General features: G+C 54.5%; 1 protein-coding gene across 2 annotated transcripts in view; it reads left to right on the top strand.

Moving 5' to 3' along the window:
- The window catches only part of CORO2A (coronin 2A), a 48,423-nt gene extending 35,372 nt beyond the window's left edge, over positions 1–13,051 (top strand). For both annotated transcript variants that reach the window (XM_032860682.1, XM_032860681.1), the window contains exons 3-12: positions 3,342–3,458; positions 4,586–4,735; positions 6,035–6,214; positions 6,941–7,057; positions 7,760–7,864; positions 8,638–8,734; positions 9,464–9,576; positions 9,933–10,023; positions 10,904–11,163; positions 12,137–13,051. In XM_032860682.1, coding sequence (XP_032716573.1) covers positions 3,342–3,458; positions 4,586–4,735; positions 6,035–6,214; positions 6,941–7,057; positions 7,760–7,864; positions 8,638–8,734; positions 9,464–9,576; positions 9,933–10,023; positions 10,904–11,163; positions 12,137–12,268 — 1,362 coding nt within the window. In that variant the 3' untranslated portion in view covers positions 12,269–13,051. The remainder of the gene's footprint in view (positions 1–3,341; positions 3,459–4,585; positions 4,736–6,034; positions 6,215–6,940; positions 7,058–7,759; positions 7,865–8,637; positions 8,735–9,463; positions 9,577–9,932; positions 10,024–10,903; positions 11,164–12,136) is intronic.
- Positions 13,052–13,679: the final 628 nt, after the last annotated feature.

The following is a 13,679-nucleotide window of genomic DNA, read 5'->3' as shown; positions in this document are numbered from 1 at the left end:
CGTCCTCTGAAAACGCAGAGAAGTTGCCTGCACTGGGTCTCTGTTTGGGAGGCCTGAGAGGAGTGCTGGCCTGGCTGGGCTATGCCTGGCCCAGAAGCATCTCCTGGGTCTGCAGCACCCCCTGCAAGCCTCCATGCTGCTCTGAAGGCAGCCACATGTCTTACCAGAAACCTTCCAGACAAAAATTAGGGTAGGGCTGTGGGCCAGAGAACAACTGGGTGTGCCAGAGAAGACCCAGTGTGACTCATGCCCTTTGACCCAGGAAATGGCCTAAGAGAAGGAAAGGCTGTGTGAGGAAGGGGGCAGGACACAGACGCAGGGCTGAGAGCCCTCCCACACGGCAAGGGCAGGGCACAGTCACACCTGCGAGCCCCCGCCCTGGGCTGCAGCCCCGCCCCGCCCCCCACATTTCCTGGGACCCTATGCAAATCCCTCTGGGCTGGGCCCCTGAGCAAAAGCTGCTGGCCCTTATTCCAGGTCTCTGAGAGCCCTTCAAGATCTGCAGGTTTAGAACACATTTTTGGCTAATCCGGGAAGGACCCATCTTTTCAGAAAGTTGGAGTTTTGTGTTAAATACCTTTCATTTATTGCAAAATAAATGTTTTTGCAATAGTTTTATAGAAAGTTGAGAAAATTAAAAAAAAAACCACGGAAGATGATTAAACTACCCATTTTCCACCATCTGGAGGTAACCATGAGTAACATTTTGGAGCACTTCCTTCCAGGCTTTTTTCCCCTCATTTTTGATAGACTCGGGCAGGCACACACATAAACACGCTCTTAACAAAAGCTGCTGTTCTTTGAGCGCTTACTGTAGGACATCCCTGTTTGGCTTTTCATGCACAGTATTTCATTTTACCCTCGTAACAGCCTTGTGAGGAAGAGATGATTCTTCACGTTTTACACGTGAGGGGGAAAGCTTGCAAGATTTGAGCAGGGGCAGGACACGATCAGATTTTACATTTCTGAAAGCTCACCCGTGACAGTGTGCAGAAGGGCCCGGAGGCTAGGCAAGAGGCTGGTGGCTGGATCGGTGGTCCTGTGTGGACCTGGGCCAGGGCCCACAGGTGCACCTTCTCTTCCTCCAGGCCTGGCTCCAGGCGCCTGCCCACTGCAGGGGGCAGGGAGCGCGCACCTCTCTTCTTGTTGAAGGGCCCAGATGCACCTCACACATCGCTCACAAATGACTCAAGTCCAGACTCTTCCCTTTTCTCTGTCTGAATGTATATATGAGGGTATAATCTTTTTTTCTGATGCATTTGAGGATAAATTACATATTTCCTTGACCTCTACCCTAAATACTTGAGTGTGTCCTGAAAGTAGGAATATTCTCTTATATCACCGTATTCCATTATCAACTTCTGGAAGTTTAACATTGTGGTCGTACTTGAACCTACCTTTCATGTTCCAATTTATCCGATAATGCCCCGTGGAGAGTTTCCCCTCCAGTGTGGGATCCGGTCAAGGGTAAGATGTCTACTACCCTTTCCCGAAGGGCAGGAGCTGGATTGGGCGGAGTATTTGTGAAGGGGAGCCCAGGACCACTGCTTGTGTTTGCAGAGCTACTACGATGGGTGCGTAAGTCTCTGTGAGCTAGGGCCTCCGCGTCTGTTTGCTAGTGTGCCAGAGGGACCTGGAGGCCTCTGTCCGTTCCTGCGGCAGCTGTGGCTTGGAAGCCTTATGAAGCCAGATGGGAGACACCACTGCATCTTTGCTCAGTCTCAGCGGGGCACCGTCTTGGTGGTTTCTGCAGAGCTGGGAGTGGTGAGGGAAGGAGAGGTGGTGGGTATTCCTTGAGTCTGTCCTATTCCTGAAAGATCTTTTACAAAGACCCTGAGACCATCGATGCTGCCGGTTCTTGTACTACACCTTATGCCGCCGCCACCTTGCGCAGGGCCTGTCCCTGTGTATGTCGTGGATGTTGGCCGGTTTTCTTCTCAGCTGTCTCTTCCTCATAGATGGAAAACTGGGTTGCAGAGCCTTCGGGGGGTGGGGCAGGGGGACTTAAGCACCTGGGGTGGGATCGTGGATGTGGACGAAGCCTGTGTTGCCAGGCAGGGGGCCTGGGTCCTGGCGCCTGTTCCGCCAAGCCATGCAGTGCGATTTATGAAAGAGAGTGCTGGTCACTGCCAGCTCTGGGTTTCTATGACTGAACCCGTGTGGCAGTCCCACGACCTAGGAAACCCAGGTCTGTGTGCAGAGCTGGAAGTCTCCGCTTGGGGCATCCGTCTTCCCAGCACCCACACAGCAATTCTCAGCAGGCCAAGAGGGAGGGCAAGGAGGTGCTCGCTTTTTCTTTTTAATCGAAATACAATTCACATACCACGAAATTCACCATTTTAAAAAATTGTATGATTCAGTAGGTTTTTAATATAGTCACATGCTTGTACAAACATCACAAAATCATTATGCAAAATACTTTCATCACTGCACAAAGAAACAGCATACCCATCAGCCGTTACTTCCTCTCGCCCTGGGTCCTGCGCAACTACTAATCTGCTTTCAGTCGCTATGGATTGACCTGTTCTGGAATTTTCATAGGTATTATCCAGGGTTCTGAGTATCGGGTACCAAAAGATGTATTAAGTTGCTCTTAACAGTGAAACCACAGCTGGTCATTTATGTGGAATCCTGCAATATGTGGCTTTTGGGGTCTTTTTTCGCTTAGCGTGTTTTCAAGATTTGTCCATGTCAAAGAGCATGTTGGTTTTCGTTCCTTTTTTTTTTTTTTTCGGCCAAATAATATTCCATGGTGTGAATATACCACATTCTGTGTACTCATTCGTCCGTTGATGGACATTTGGGTTGTTTCCACCTTTTGGCTATTATGAATAGTGCCGCTACAAACATTGGCAGATGAGCTTTTTGTAGGCCTGTGTTTTCATTTTTCTTGGGGATCTACCTCGGGGTGCAATGGCTAGGTCACGTGGTAACTGTGTTTAGCCTAGTAGGGAGCGCCTGACTGTTTTCCAAACCAGCTGCACCGTGTTTGCATTCCCACCAGCGGCGTCTGAGGGGAAATTGCCTTTGACTGAAAACCTGCTATGCGCTAGGCACTGTGCTAGACCCTTTCCACACCTCATCTCCTGAGATCTTCACATGAACCCCAGGAAATACCTATTATTGCCTCCATTTTACTGAGGAAGACACTGAGGCCCGGAGAAGTGGCGTGAGTCCCCCAGCATCACCAAGAGAACAGTGGTAGGGCCTAGATTGACACCCTGTCTGTCCCTTACGTTTTCCTGCCTACTGCGTGATTGCTGCCTGCCGAGTGACCGTCCCCCATGCTTATGTGGGATTAGCCCCTCTTCTCCCCAACATTCCTGGGCACTGTTTTGCAGACGGGAAAATTGGACCCCCACTACCCAAGGGTCTGCGGGCACGGAGGGAACGTCTTAGACATCAAGTGGAATCCTTTTAATGATTTTGAGATCGCCTCCTGTTCTGAAGATACCACAGTGAGTGTCTGCGTGAGGCGGTTCCCTTTCCCGGGAGGAGCGGGCTGGGGGCATGGGGAGGTGGACTGATGGGTGTCTGTTCTTAGCTCGGATGCTCCTAACCCCCTGATCCTTCATGAGGTGAGGTCAGTGTGGGGGGAGGGCTCAGGGAGGTTGTGCTGGACAAAGTCTGGGCTCTGGGACTTGTCTGCATACCCAGCATACCCTCAGCACCTTATCCGGAGCCTCTGGCACTCATGGGGTTGCCGTCCTGGTTTTAAATCCTGGTGACCAGGAAATAAATATGTGTTGAATTGAAAGCAAAGTCTGCCTGAAAACCCTGTGTATCTCTGAGGGAAAGCGGGCATACAGTCACCCAGGGGCCCGAGAGCTCTGAACGACAACTGAGAACATCAAGTTTCTGCCATCCCCTCTGTGTCACCCCCTGCCCACCCCCAGCTCCATTTGTATGTCTCCGTTACTGGGAGCTGACTTTCTACTATGGAAGCTCCTTCCATCCTCGACAACGCTACTCTGAAAGGAAGTCCCAGCTCCTCTTCCCAGGCCCTTCCTGTGGAGTATAGGCCATGACCCCATTCAGCCTGGCCTTTTGGCCCTTTATCTTTCCTCTTTCAGGCCATCCAAGGGGGCCACTCCAAAGGAAAGACTTTGGCCCTACCCTGTCCTCCTCCAGAAACTGCACTGGCTCCCTAGTACTCTGATGATAGAGCACAAACTCTTGCTCCTGGCCTTTGAGGCTCTAGCCTGAGCCTTTGGGACTAGGAAGAGGTAGATGACTGTCCTTGGAGAGATAGCCTAGGCTGGGAGGTGGGTTTGATCTGACATCCAGCCTGGGAGTCAGGCCTGTGGCCCGCCCAGCTGCCCACAGTGTAGGCCATTAGGATGGCAAAGATTACCAGGAAGCAGATTTGGACACCTGGGCTCAACTCTGGCAATGCCCGCCCCTACTTGGGCTCGAAGACCTTGGCAAAGCCTCTGTCCCTCTGAGGGTTCCAGAGAGATGGATACAGAGAGCACTCCCCTGGCCCTTCTGCTGGGCACTGCCAGTTCTGTCGCTTAGGGTGGCCTGGGTACCAGGTGACCCTGGCTAACAGCTCCCCTTAACCCCGCTGTATCTCCCCTGAAAGATTAAGATCTGGGACATCCCCAAGCAGCTGCTGACAAAGAACCTCACAGCCTGCAAGAAGGAGCTAATGGGCCACACCCGCAGGGTGGGCCTGGTCGAGTGGCATCCCACGGCTGCCAACATCCTCTTCAGCTCTGGCTACGACTTCAAGGTGGGTCCATGCTCTCATTTCCTGGGGCCACCCTAACATGACCGCACTGGGCACTTGAGACAACAGAAATTTACCCTCGCATCCTTCTGGAGACCAGAAATCGAAAATCGAGTTGTCAGGAGGGCCGCGGTCTCTCGAAGACCCTAGAATGCTTCTTCCTGTGCCTCTTAGAACTTCCGGTGGCTCCGGGCATTCCCTGAGCTGCACCTGTGTCACTTTGGCCTGCCTCCAGCTTCGTGCAGGCTTCTCTGTGTTTCTGTGTGTCCTCTCATCTTTGGAGCAGGACACCTGTCAGCGGATGTAGTGTCTACCCCAGTCCATATGACCTCATCATAATTATTTACATCAGCGAAGACCCTGTTTCCTAATAAGGTCACATTCTGAGGCTCCAGTGGACATGAGTTTTTGCAGTGGGGGGGGGGACAATGTACAACCCCTTAGTCGTCCTGGAGGGGATGGGCTGGATCCTATCCAGAGAAGCTTCCCACTGCCCCATTGACAGCCAAGCTGGCAGTCTATGGGCCCTGGGGATGGGGAAAATTCATGGTAGAGAAGCCCTGGATTCTATTTCAACTCAGTCTCTGCCTTGCCGTAGGAACTAGGAAAGTCCCTTGTCTTCTCTAGGCCTCAGTTTCTCCTTTTGTACACGAATGGGGTCGGTGTGACCATAGCCGTGACTTTGAAACTCTTCCCTTCACAACATAGGGCTTTATGGAGGCACTTTGGGGACCTCGCTAATGGATCAGGGGTGGGATGGGAGTTGTTGACAGAGCCTCTGACCCCCTTCTGATCAGAAGTGTTCTTTCACCTGTGTATGTAGGCTGTGTCTGCAGGCCACCGTATATGGTTGTGCACGGAACTCTGCACACAGCTCCACGGGGTGCAGGTCACGTCACGGGCTATGGGAATGGATCTCCCTGGAGCCGTGCAACGCACAACCTCCGCAGCTAAACGTGGCAGCCCTCTATCTGTGTGAGGTGGAAACTGCTGCTAATAAGTGTGTGAAAGCCCCTGGACTAGCTCATCTCTGGGGTCCTCCCAGCGTGGATGGTTTGTCACTCCAAAGCAGATGGTGTTTTCTTTTCGCCGCCAGACAGCCTGACTCCCGCCTTCCCCTCCTGCCACGTGGCAGCTTCAGCCAGCAGATCCATCCTCCCACCCAAGGCTTCTTGGCCAGACTGCCATCTGTGGCTTCCCTCCTGGGGATACTGTGTTTCACTGCAGCCTGGCGGGCGTGCGACTGTGGGAGCCCGGGGCGGGGGTGGCCGCTGTGCTCAGAAACAGCTCATTGCGGTGCAGGTGATGGTCTGGAACCTGGACACAAAGGAGTCTGTAATCATGAGCCCCGTGAGGACGATTACCTGCCACCAAGGTGTGATCCTCTCCATGTCCTTCAACACCAATGGCAGCCTGCTGGCCACCACCTGTAAAGACCGCAAGCTTCGGATCCTCGACCCCCGGGCCGGGGCTGTCCTCCAGGTCTGTGCTGCGCTGGGGTCTGGCTTGGGGGCAGAGGAGCAAGGGGCGGTGAGGGCCTGCAGGAGGCTAGTAATGCTGTGGGCATTGTGGCCAAGCCTTCACATGTGCTATCTCTCTGTCCTCTTGGCCCTGCTGGGAGGTGGGATGTGTCACCTGCATTCTTTGGATGAGAAAACGGAGGCTGAGGAGAGGTCAGGTGATTTGCCCACCTTGAAAGCTGAGTTTTGAACCTAGTTAACTCCAGAACTTGCCAGTGTGCCTTAGCTCTGTCAGGAGGCATGTCACTCCCGCCGGTCTGCTGTGTGACCAAAGACAAGCACTTTCTGTTCTCTGAGCCTTCGCTTCCTTATCTGCAACAGTGGGCTGTCAGTCCTTCCTCTAGAAAGATTGAATGAGGTAACTCAGGTGACGGTGCCCGCCCAGCCCATTGCCTTGCATACAGTGAACACTCGGGATCTGTCAGTACGAGCACAGAGGTGCGCTGAAGTTTGCCTCGATCGTAGCTCAGAAAAAGCTCAGCAAAAATAGTAGTTGAGCCCCCAGATGGATGGGAGGATCTCTGGAAGGCTTCCTGGGGGAGGTGTCTCTGGAAAGAGATTCTTTAAGCAGAGCTAGGTAGTGAACAAGGAAGGCATTTCAGTAGCGCAGCAGCAGCAGCAGCAAAGGCAGGGAGGCCAGGGACCCTAGCTGTGGCCCGCAAGCCCCTGACCACACATGTCCATCTAGGAAACCAGCTGCACAGGGCACCGGGCCAATAAGGTGCTGTTTCTGGGGAACCTGAATAAGCTGCTGTCCACGGGCACATCCCAGTGGAACAACCGGCAGTTGGCGGTGTGGGACCAGGTGAGTCTCCCGTGCAGCCCCGCTCTGCCCCTCACTGTCGCCTACAGCTGAGAGCTGGCTTCATTCACTCACTCGTTTGTTCATGCCCTTCCTCGTTGCCCAAGCACGTACTTAGCAGAGCCGGCCGGTGCTAAGGGTGCTGGGATGCAAACTGGGGGGCTGCTCAGACTTTGCGCATCTTCTCGTTTGAGGAGGGAGTAGCCATGGTGTGGGGGTCACAGGGAGGTGGCTGCTTCAGGGCCAGGACAAGGGGTGGGGGTGGGAGGAGAGAGAGAGGAGATGTCCTTCTGGACAGAAGGAACAGCTGGAGTGAGGGCTTGGAGGCAGGTGGGCAGGAGCAGCAGCTGAGGGGGTGAGGGTAAGGGCCAGGCCAGGCACTGCAGGAGCGCTTGGCTAGAGTTTCAAAGACTAGACAAATCGCTTCCTCTCTCTGACCTCCTCTTCCATCTTTTACAACAAATAATCAGACAAGCAGGGGAGGGGTGGTGTGCGATCAGGGGTGTGAGAGGTGATGGGTTGGAGGCAAAATGCCTGCAGGATAAAAGGGGGTGGTCTCTCTCCCTCTGTCTCCTTCCCTCTCACATGCATGCGTGTGTACACACACTCACCCAGAGCCCCTTGGCAGGGATTCCCATCTCCAGGAACACCACTGAGGAGCTCCAGGAGTGACCCACAGGCCTTCCTGGTCTCCTTTCCTTGTAGGACAACCTGTCCCAGCCTCTCTTCGAGATGGACCTGGATGGCTCCTCGGGCGTGCTGTTTCCGTTCTATGATGCGGACACCAACATGCTCTATGTGGTGGGAAAGGTGAGCCTGGCGTGGGAGGGAGGGGGCTGCCTGAGCCCCTGAGGCAGGGAGCAGGGCTACCCCAGCCTAGCCCTACCACTAGCCAGACAGCAACCAGGGGCCCTGGGGGTTCAGGCCAGGGAGAGGGATGGGCAGGGCTTTCTGGACACTGTCTCCCTGCAGTGGGCACGTAAAGTACCCTGTCCTACCATCCTGGCTCCCAGGGAACACCCAGGGCCAGGGCTTTGGTCAGACACCCCAGGCTTGTCGCTCCTCAGATCTGGGAACAGATGAGGAGGCCCCATCGGAGTTTCTCAATAGGGGTACCTTCGAATTTGGGCTGGAGCAGGTTTTCATTGGGTAGGACTAACTGGTACTTGGCATCGTAGCTCCTCCCCTCCAGTGCCTGGAGCAGCACTCCGTCCCTCTCTCCTTTCCCCAGTCACTAGGACAGTGACAACCAGAAATGCCCCAGAAGTGTAAGATCACTGGACAGTCTCAGGACCCACCACTGCTGACCTTTTTGTGCAGCTGGGAGTGGGACTCAGGCCTGTGCTCCCAGAGTTTCTGCCTTGGAGGCGCATAGGTGGGCTTTGGGTCATGGTTGGGAGAATCGAGTGTTGAAATGAGGACCCCTTGCTGCTTTAACGGCAGTTCCCTGGTGTTATCTTATGTGAGGTGTTTTTGCCGGCCCTTCGGTCACTGTGAATGCCAGGTTTCTGCTGCATGGCCGCGGGGGGCCCTGAGGGGGTGGATAGGACCCGGCTCTTGAGTTGTACCCTCCTCCTCCTCAGGGAGATGGAAACATCCGCTACTATGAGGTGAGCGCCGACAAGCCTCACCTGAGCTACCTGACAGAGTACCGCTCCCACAGCCCACAGAAGGGGATGGGTGAGTACGGAACGCTGAGGACACGTGGGGTCTGGGGATACAGGAGCGAGTCAGATGAGGGCCCCGCCCTGGAGAGGACCCCATTCAGGAGGGCAGAAGGTGGATCAACGCGGACTCCATGGGAGCTCTGATGGAGGTGTGTAGGAGGTTCTCTGGGAGCAAGCAGCAGGAAGTCGAGGAAGGCTTCCCAGAGGAGGCAACACTTGAGGAGCCAAAAGGGGAGCGGAGCACAGCATGGGGAGAGAATGAAGGCGTTCTAGGCCGAGGTGGGGCAGTTACAGCAGCAGCCACAACATAAGAGAGACTGACCTAGGAGAACCCCTACTCTGTAAGTGTATTTGGGAATAGAAAAAAAAATGAAAGAAGACACGTCTCTATGTTGTCTGTAAGAAACCCACTTGAACATGAAGACACAGCTAGATTAACCACAAAGGGAAGGAGAAGGACACCATGGTAACACTCATCAACAGGACACAGGGGCAGGAGCTCTGTTCAGAGCAGCTCGGGCGCAAGCTGAGGGGGAGGACCAAGTCTGATTACTCCAACCCCATTTCCCCAGCACAGGGGATAGGTATTTGCTCATGAACTGTCTATAGACGGAAGGGGGGTGGGAGGAGGGTGCTCTCTGCTCATGCCCAGGTGTGCACTCTGGCTTCGCCCCTCATCCTGGGTCCCTGTGACCCCAGCCCAGCCAGAACCTCTGAGCCCTCCTTGGCCATCTGCCCACAGGTGTCATGCCAAAGAGAGGTCTCGACGTCACCTCCTGCGAGATCTTCCGCTTCTACAAGCTGATTACAAGCAAAGGCCTCATTGAACCTATATCCATGATTGTACCCCGGCGGGTAAGGGTGGTGTGGCCATCTGTGAGGGAGGTGGGAGCCCCTTCTGGAGAAGACGTGCCCTGGGAGCTGGAGCCCGAGCCCATGCCCTTAGGGTAGCAGCAAGGAGGCTGGTGGCTACTCCTCAAGAGAAAGGCCTTTCTCATTGTCAATGCAGTGTTGCTGGGAGCTAAGGGCCCTGAGACCGAACCGTCTCTGCTCTTGAGTTGCTATGTGACCTTGGGCATGTCCCTTTGCTCTCTTGGCCTTGGTTTCTTCAACTCCTAGGTGGGGAAATCCTGGACCCCAGCTCCCTTAGGGCCCTCCCATCTGGGCGGCCCCTTTGCCACCTCAGTCCTCACTCCTGGCTTCTCCTACAGTCGGAGTCTTACCAAGAGGACATCTACCCACCTACGGCAGGAGCCCGGCCCTCTCTGACAGCCCAGGAGTGGCTCTGTGGGATGAATAAAGGTGAGGGGGGCAGACAGAAGGCCCCGTGCAAATGTGAGGTGAAATGAAGTGTCCAGTAATCCCAGGTAGCTGAGAGGGGTTTGGCCTACAGTTGGATTCTCCCATAACCCCTTGTCCTTGACAGTGAGTCCCCATTGGCTAGGATGGTCCCATATGGGTCCGAGAATGGAGGGCTTGTCCTAAGTGGCTCAGGAAAGTCTTTCCAAATCAAGGCATTTTGCTCCATGGAACACTTCTTGAAACTCCAGACTGTGCAGCGTGCGTGGGTAGTCTCGGCCCCAAGCCCTTGCCCATCCTCCCATCCCCACCTTTGCAATTACTTTTCAGCCTAAGAGACCCTCTAGGCAGCATCTCCCCGCTGCCCACCCCCGCCCCAGGCCCTTCCTCCCTGTGCTGACACCCTCCCTGCCCTGTCCACCTAAGGGCTACCCCAGAGGAGGCAATGTGTGCTCTTGGCCCCACCCCAGTGGCTGCCTCTTCCTTTGGGTGACACTTCGTCTGTTCCTCTCTAGACTTCTCGCCTCTTCTGGCTACTACCTTGGCACCCACCCACCCGCCCCACCCCCCGCCCAGCTTCTCGGGGCTGTTGGGAGGATTCATGAACTGGTAGAAGGCAGAACGCAAGGCATACAGGACTATCCCTGCAAAGCAAGGACAAGTCTTCACTGGAGCCATTCGCAGTGTTTGGGGACAGCTGCACGGCGTGCACGCAGCTGCCCTGGCAAACCAGGCCTCGCTTAGATGATCCCGTGGGGATGTGTTTGCAATCTGGGTGCCCCAGTGTGGGGGCTGGTTCTTGTCTGCATGCGGCCAGAGCTCCACTCCTGTCCATCTGCTCATGAGCCCTCAGTCCTCACACGGCCCTTTGCTTCCCTCCCAGGCCCAGTCATGGTGTCCCTGAGGCCCTGCTCCGAGCTCCTGAGCCCGCAGCCACTGCTCCCAGAGACACCCCCCTCCGTCTCCATGGCCCCCTCCAAACAAACAGACAAGGTGGTTGTAGAAGATGGCCGGAGAGCCTTCTCCCATCTGGAGGAGAAGGTGCCCAGGCAGGGAGCAGCAGAACACAGGCTGAAAGAGAAGACACCTCGGCTTACCAATGGCTTCGACATGGAGTGTCCCCCGCCAAAGACAGAGAACGAGGTGGGAACCAGGGGGTCGGTGTGTGCACTGGGATGGTTGGGAGAAAGTGAGTGGTGAAGACATCCAGCTGTGGGGCCTGGCCTGGCCTCTTGACTTGCTTTGTGACCTCATTCACCAAACAGGCAGTGAGCGCTGTGGTCTGCCAAGATGGCGGGTGTATATCCAGATGGCAGAAAACTGTCTTCAAGATGCGGAGAGTTTGATTCCGTATTAGAGTCCCTCCCAGCTCTGACCCTGGGATTTTCTGTTTTCAGAGTCAACATTTCTTAAGTGCCCGCCATGTCCCAGGTCCTGTGGTAGGCACTATGGCTTATGACCTGACTGAATTTTCTCCTCAGCCCTTGGGGGTCAGTTTGTAGTGGCTAAAAACACAGGGGCCGGCACCTCACAGAGGAGTTCTGGTCCTGCCTCTGCTGAACACTGACGGGAGGACCTCAGAGCCAGGGGCTGAATCTCTCTTGGCCTCGGTGGCAGGGGATGGGGGAAGGGGTACTTACACTACCACCCCATAGGGGTGCAAACATCCTCAGGGGAGCAACCAGCATCTGCGACGGTTCCCTACACTGCAGTGATGACGCTAACGCCCAGGTTCATCTTCTGACCCCTGGGTTCCTAGAGGAGGAAATTAAAACTCAGAGAGGCTAAGTAACTTGCTGAGGTCACATCATTTAGCTAGTTTAGTGGTGAGAACTGTAGCCTCCAGACTTCAGGGCCAAGCATCCTTAACTCTATCCCACAGGGCATCTAAGGAGGCAAAAAAAAAAAAAAAAAAAAAGTCTGACACATCGAGTCGTTAAGACTTCATTTATTGGGTGAAGAAATGGTTTTATAAAGTTCTGTGCAACGTCCACTCCCTTGAGCCTCCACGTGTCTGTGTGGAAAGGGGGCGGTGGTTTGTCCTTCCCGAGGGTGTTCTGGCCCCTCACATCCGGGGCCACCGCGTGATCTCTCCCTCTGTTCTGTGCTTTCCCAGCTGCTGCAGATGTTCTATCGACAACAGGAGGAGATCCGAAGGCTCCGCGAGCTGTTGACCCAGCGCGAGGTGCAGGCCAAGCAGTTGGAGCTGGAGGTCCAGAACTCGCGCATGGGCTCACAGAGGTTCTGAGCAGAGCGCGATGCCCTCCCCGCCCTCAGGGACACCACTCAGATCCATGGGGAGGTCCAGAACCAAACCACAAGTCCCCCAAGAACAACCACTATTTCTATATTTTTTATCAGAAAACGAAAACTCTCGGTTGCTGGAAGATTCTAGTGGGAGGGGTGTGGTGCCGTTTTCTACTTGCCTTCTCAAAACAGGTGTCTGAATTGACTCTTTTTAGACAACAATTTGCCTTCGGTTTTGTTCTGTGTTTAAGGGTCCATGGCGAGCTGTCACTTCTCCAGGGAAAGAACACTATAAAGTTAGAGTTCGAAGGACCCAAGGGGGGAAGCTGCCTGTGATTTTCAAACTGTCCACAGGGTGGGAGGAAGCCTAAGCAGGAGGGCTGTGCCCCCCACCCCCACCCCGTTCCAACCAGACAGCTCCCCTTCTTTCTGATTTATATATTGGCTTCCATGGAATACATAGTTCTGTTTCTGAAAAAACATTGAGAAGTTTGAAAAGCAGTGATCTGGCCCAATTCCTCATTTTACAGGTGGGGAAACTGAGACCCAGAGAGAGATGAGTGACCAGGATCCACAGAGGGTTCGTGGAAGGGCTGGGTCAAGCTTCTGGTCTGCTGGGTCTGTCTTTCTGCTGCTCCCGGTCTGATGCAGCTCTCAGCCTGCAGGTCAGGAATCTGTTTATTCTGGGTTCAGCAGTGACCTCTTACAGGTCCTTCCCTCTCTGGTCTCAGTTTTTCCATCTGAACCTGGGGACCCTGAGGTGTGCTACCCTCTACAGGATCTGCCACCTTCTGAGACGGAAGCCGTGGCCTTGACCTGAGGAAAACTACCCATAGCGCAATGATCTGGGTCGGCTGTAGGAACTCACAAGACATTGGTGAACCAGCAGAGGAAGTTTAACTGTGGGGAAATAAGTCAGGCTTTGGCCCAGTACTAGAACACAGAGAGGAGGCCCACACCATCCTCTCTTCAATTGCCATCAGCCAAGTGTGGGCAGACACTTATCTCTTTTGTGGGGGAGCAGATATCAGGGTGGTTCCTGTGACCACTGACGGCCACCCTGGAAGCCCTCAAGCCACAGAGCCTGTCTGCTCCAGGATAGAGGCAGGTAGATTTTGGTCTATGAGGTAGGGAGCCCCAGCACTGTGGCATGCCTGCAGAGCCCTGTGGCCACCCCCTTCTGGAGAGGGATGACTGCACTAGGGAAGGGAGTAGGGTCAGATGACCCTGAAATTCCCTTCTAGCCTGAGAGTAATATGTCCCTCCCTTGTGAATCTGTGTCCTGCGCCCATTCGCTAAGGTTCTTTCTCAGTGGCCATTACACAGCCGAGCTAGAGATGGAGAATGTTGGAAATGAAATGAGCCCTGATGGGATTTTGTCCACTGCACAGGGCAATCCTGGAGCTAAGATG

The sequence above is a fragment of the Lontra canadensis genome, unplaced genomic scaffold (genome assembly GCF_010015895.1).
Source record: "Lontra canadensis isolate GAN:19392208 unplaced genomic scaffold, GSC_riverotter_1.0 scaffold19, whole genome shotgun sequence".
In the NCBI taxonomy this organism is placed as follows: Eukaryota; Metazoa; Chordata; class Mammalia; order Carnivora; family Mustelidae; genus Lontra; species Lontra canadensis.
The sequence above is the reverse complement of the archived record's forward strand: the minus strand, read 5'-3'. Positions and strand labels throughout refer to the sequence as shown.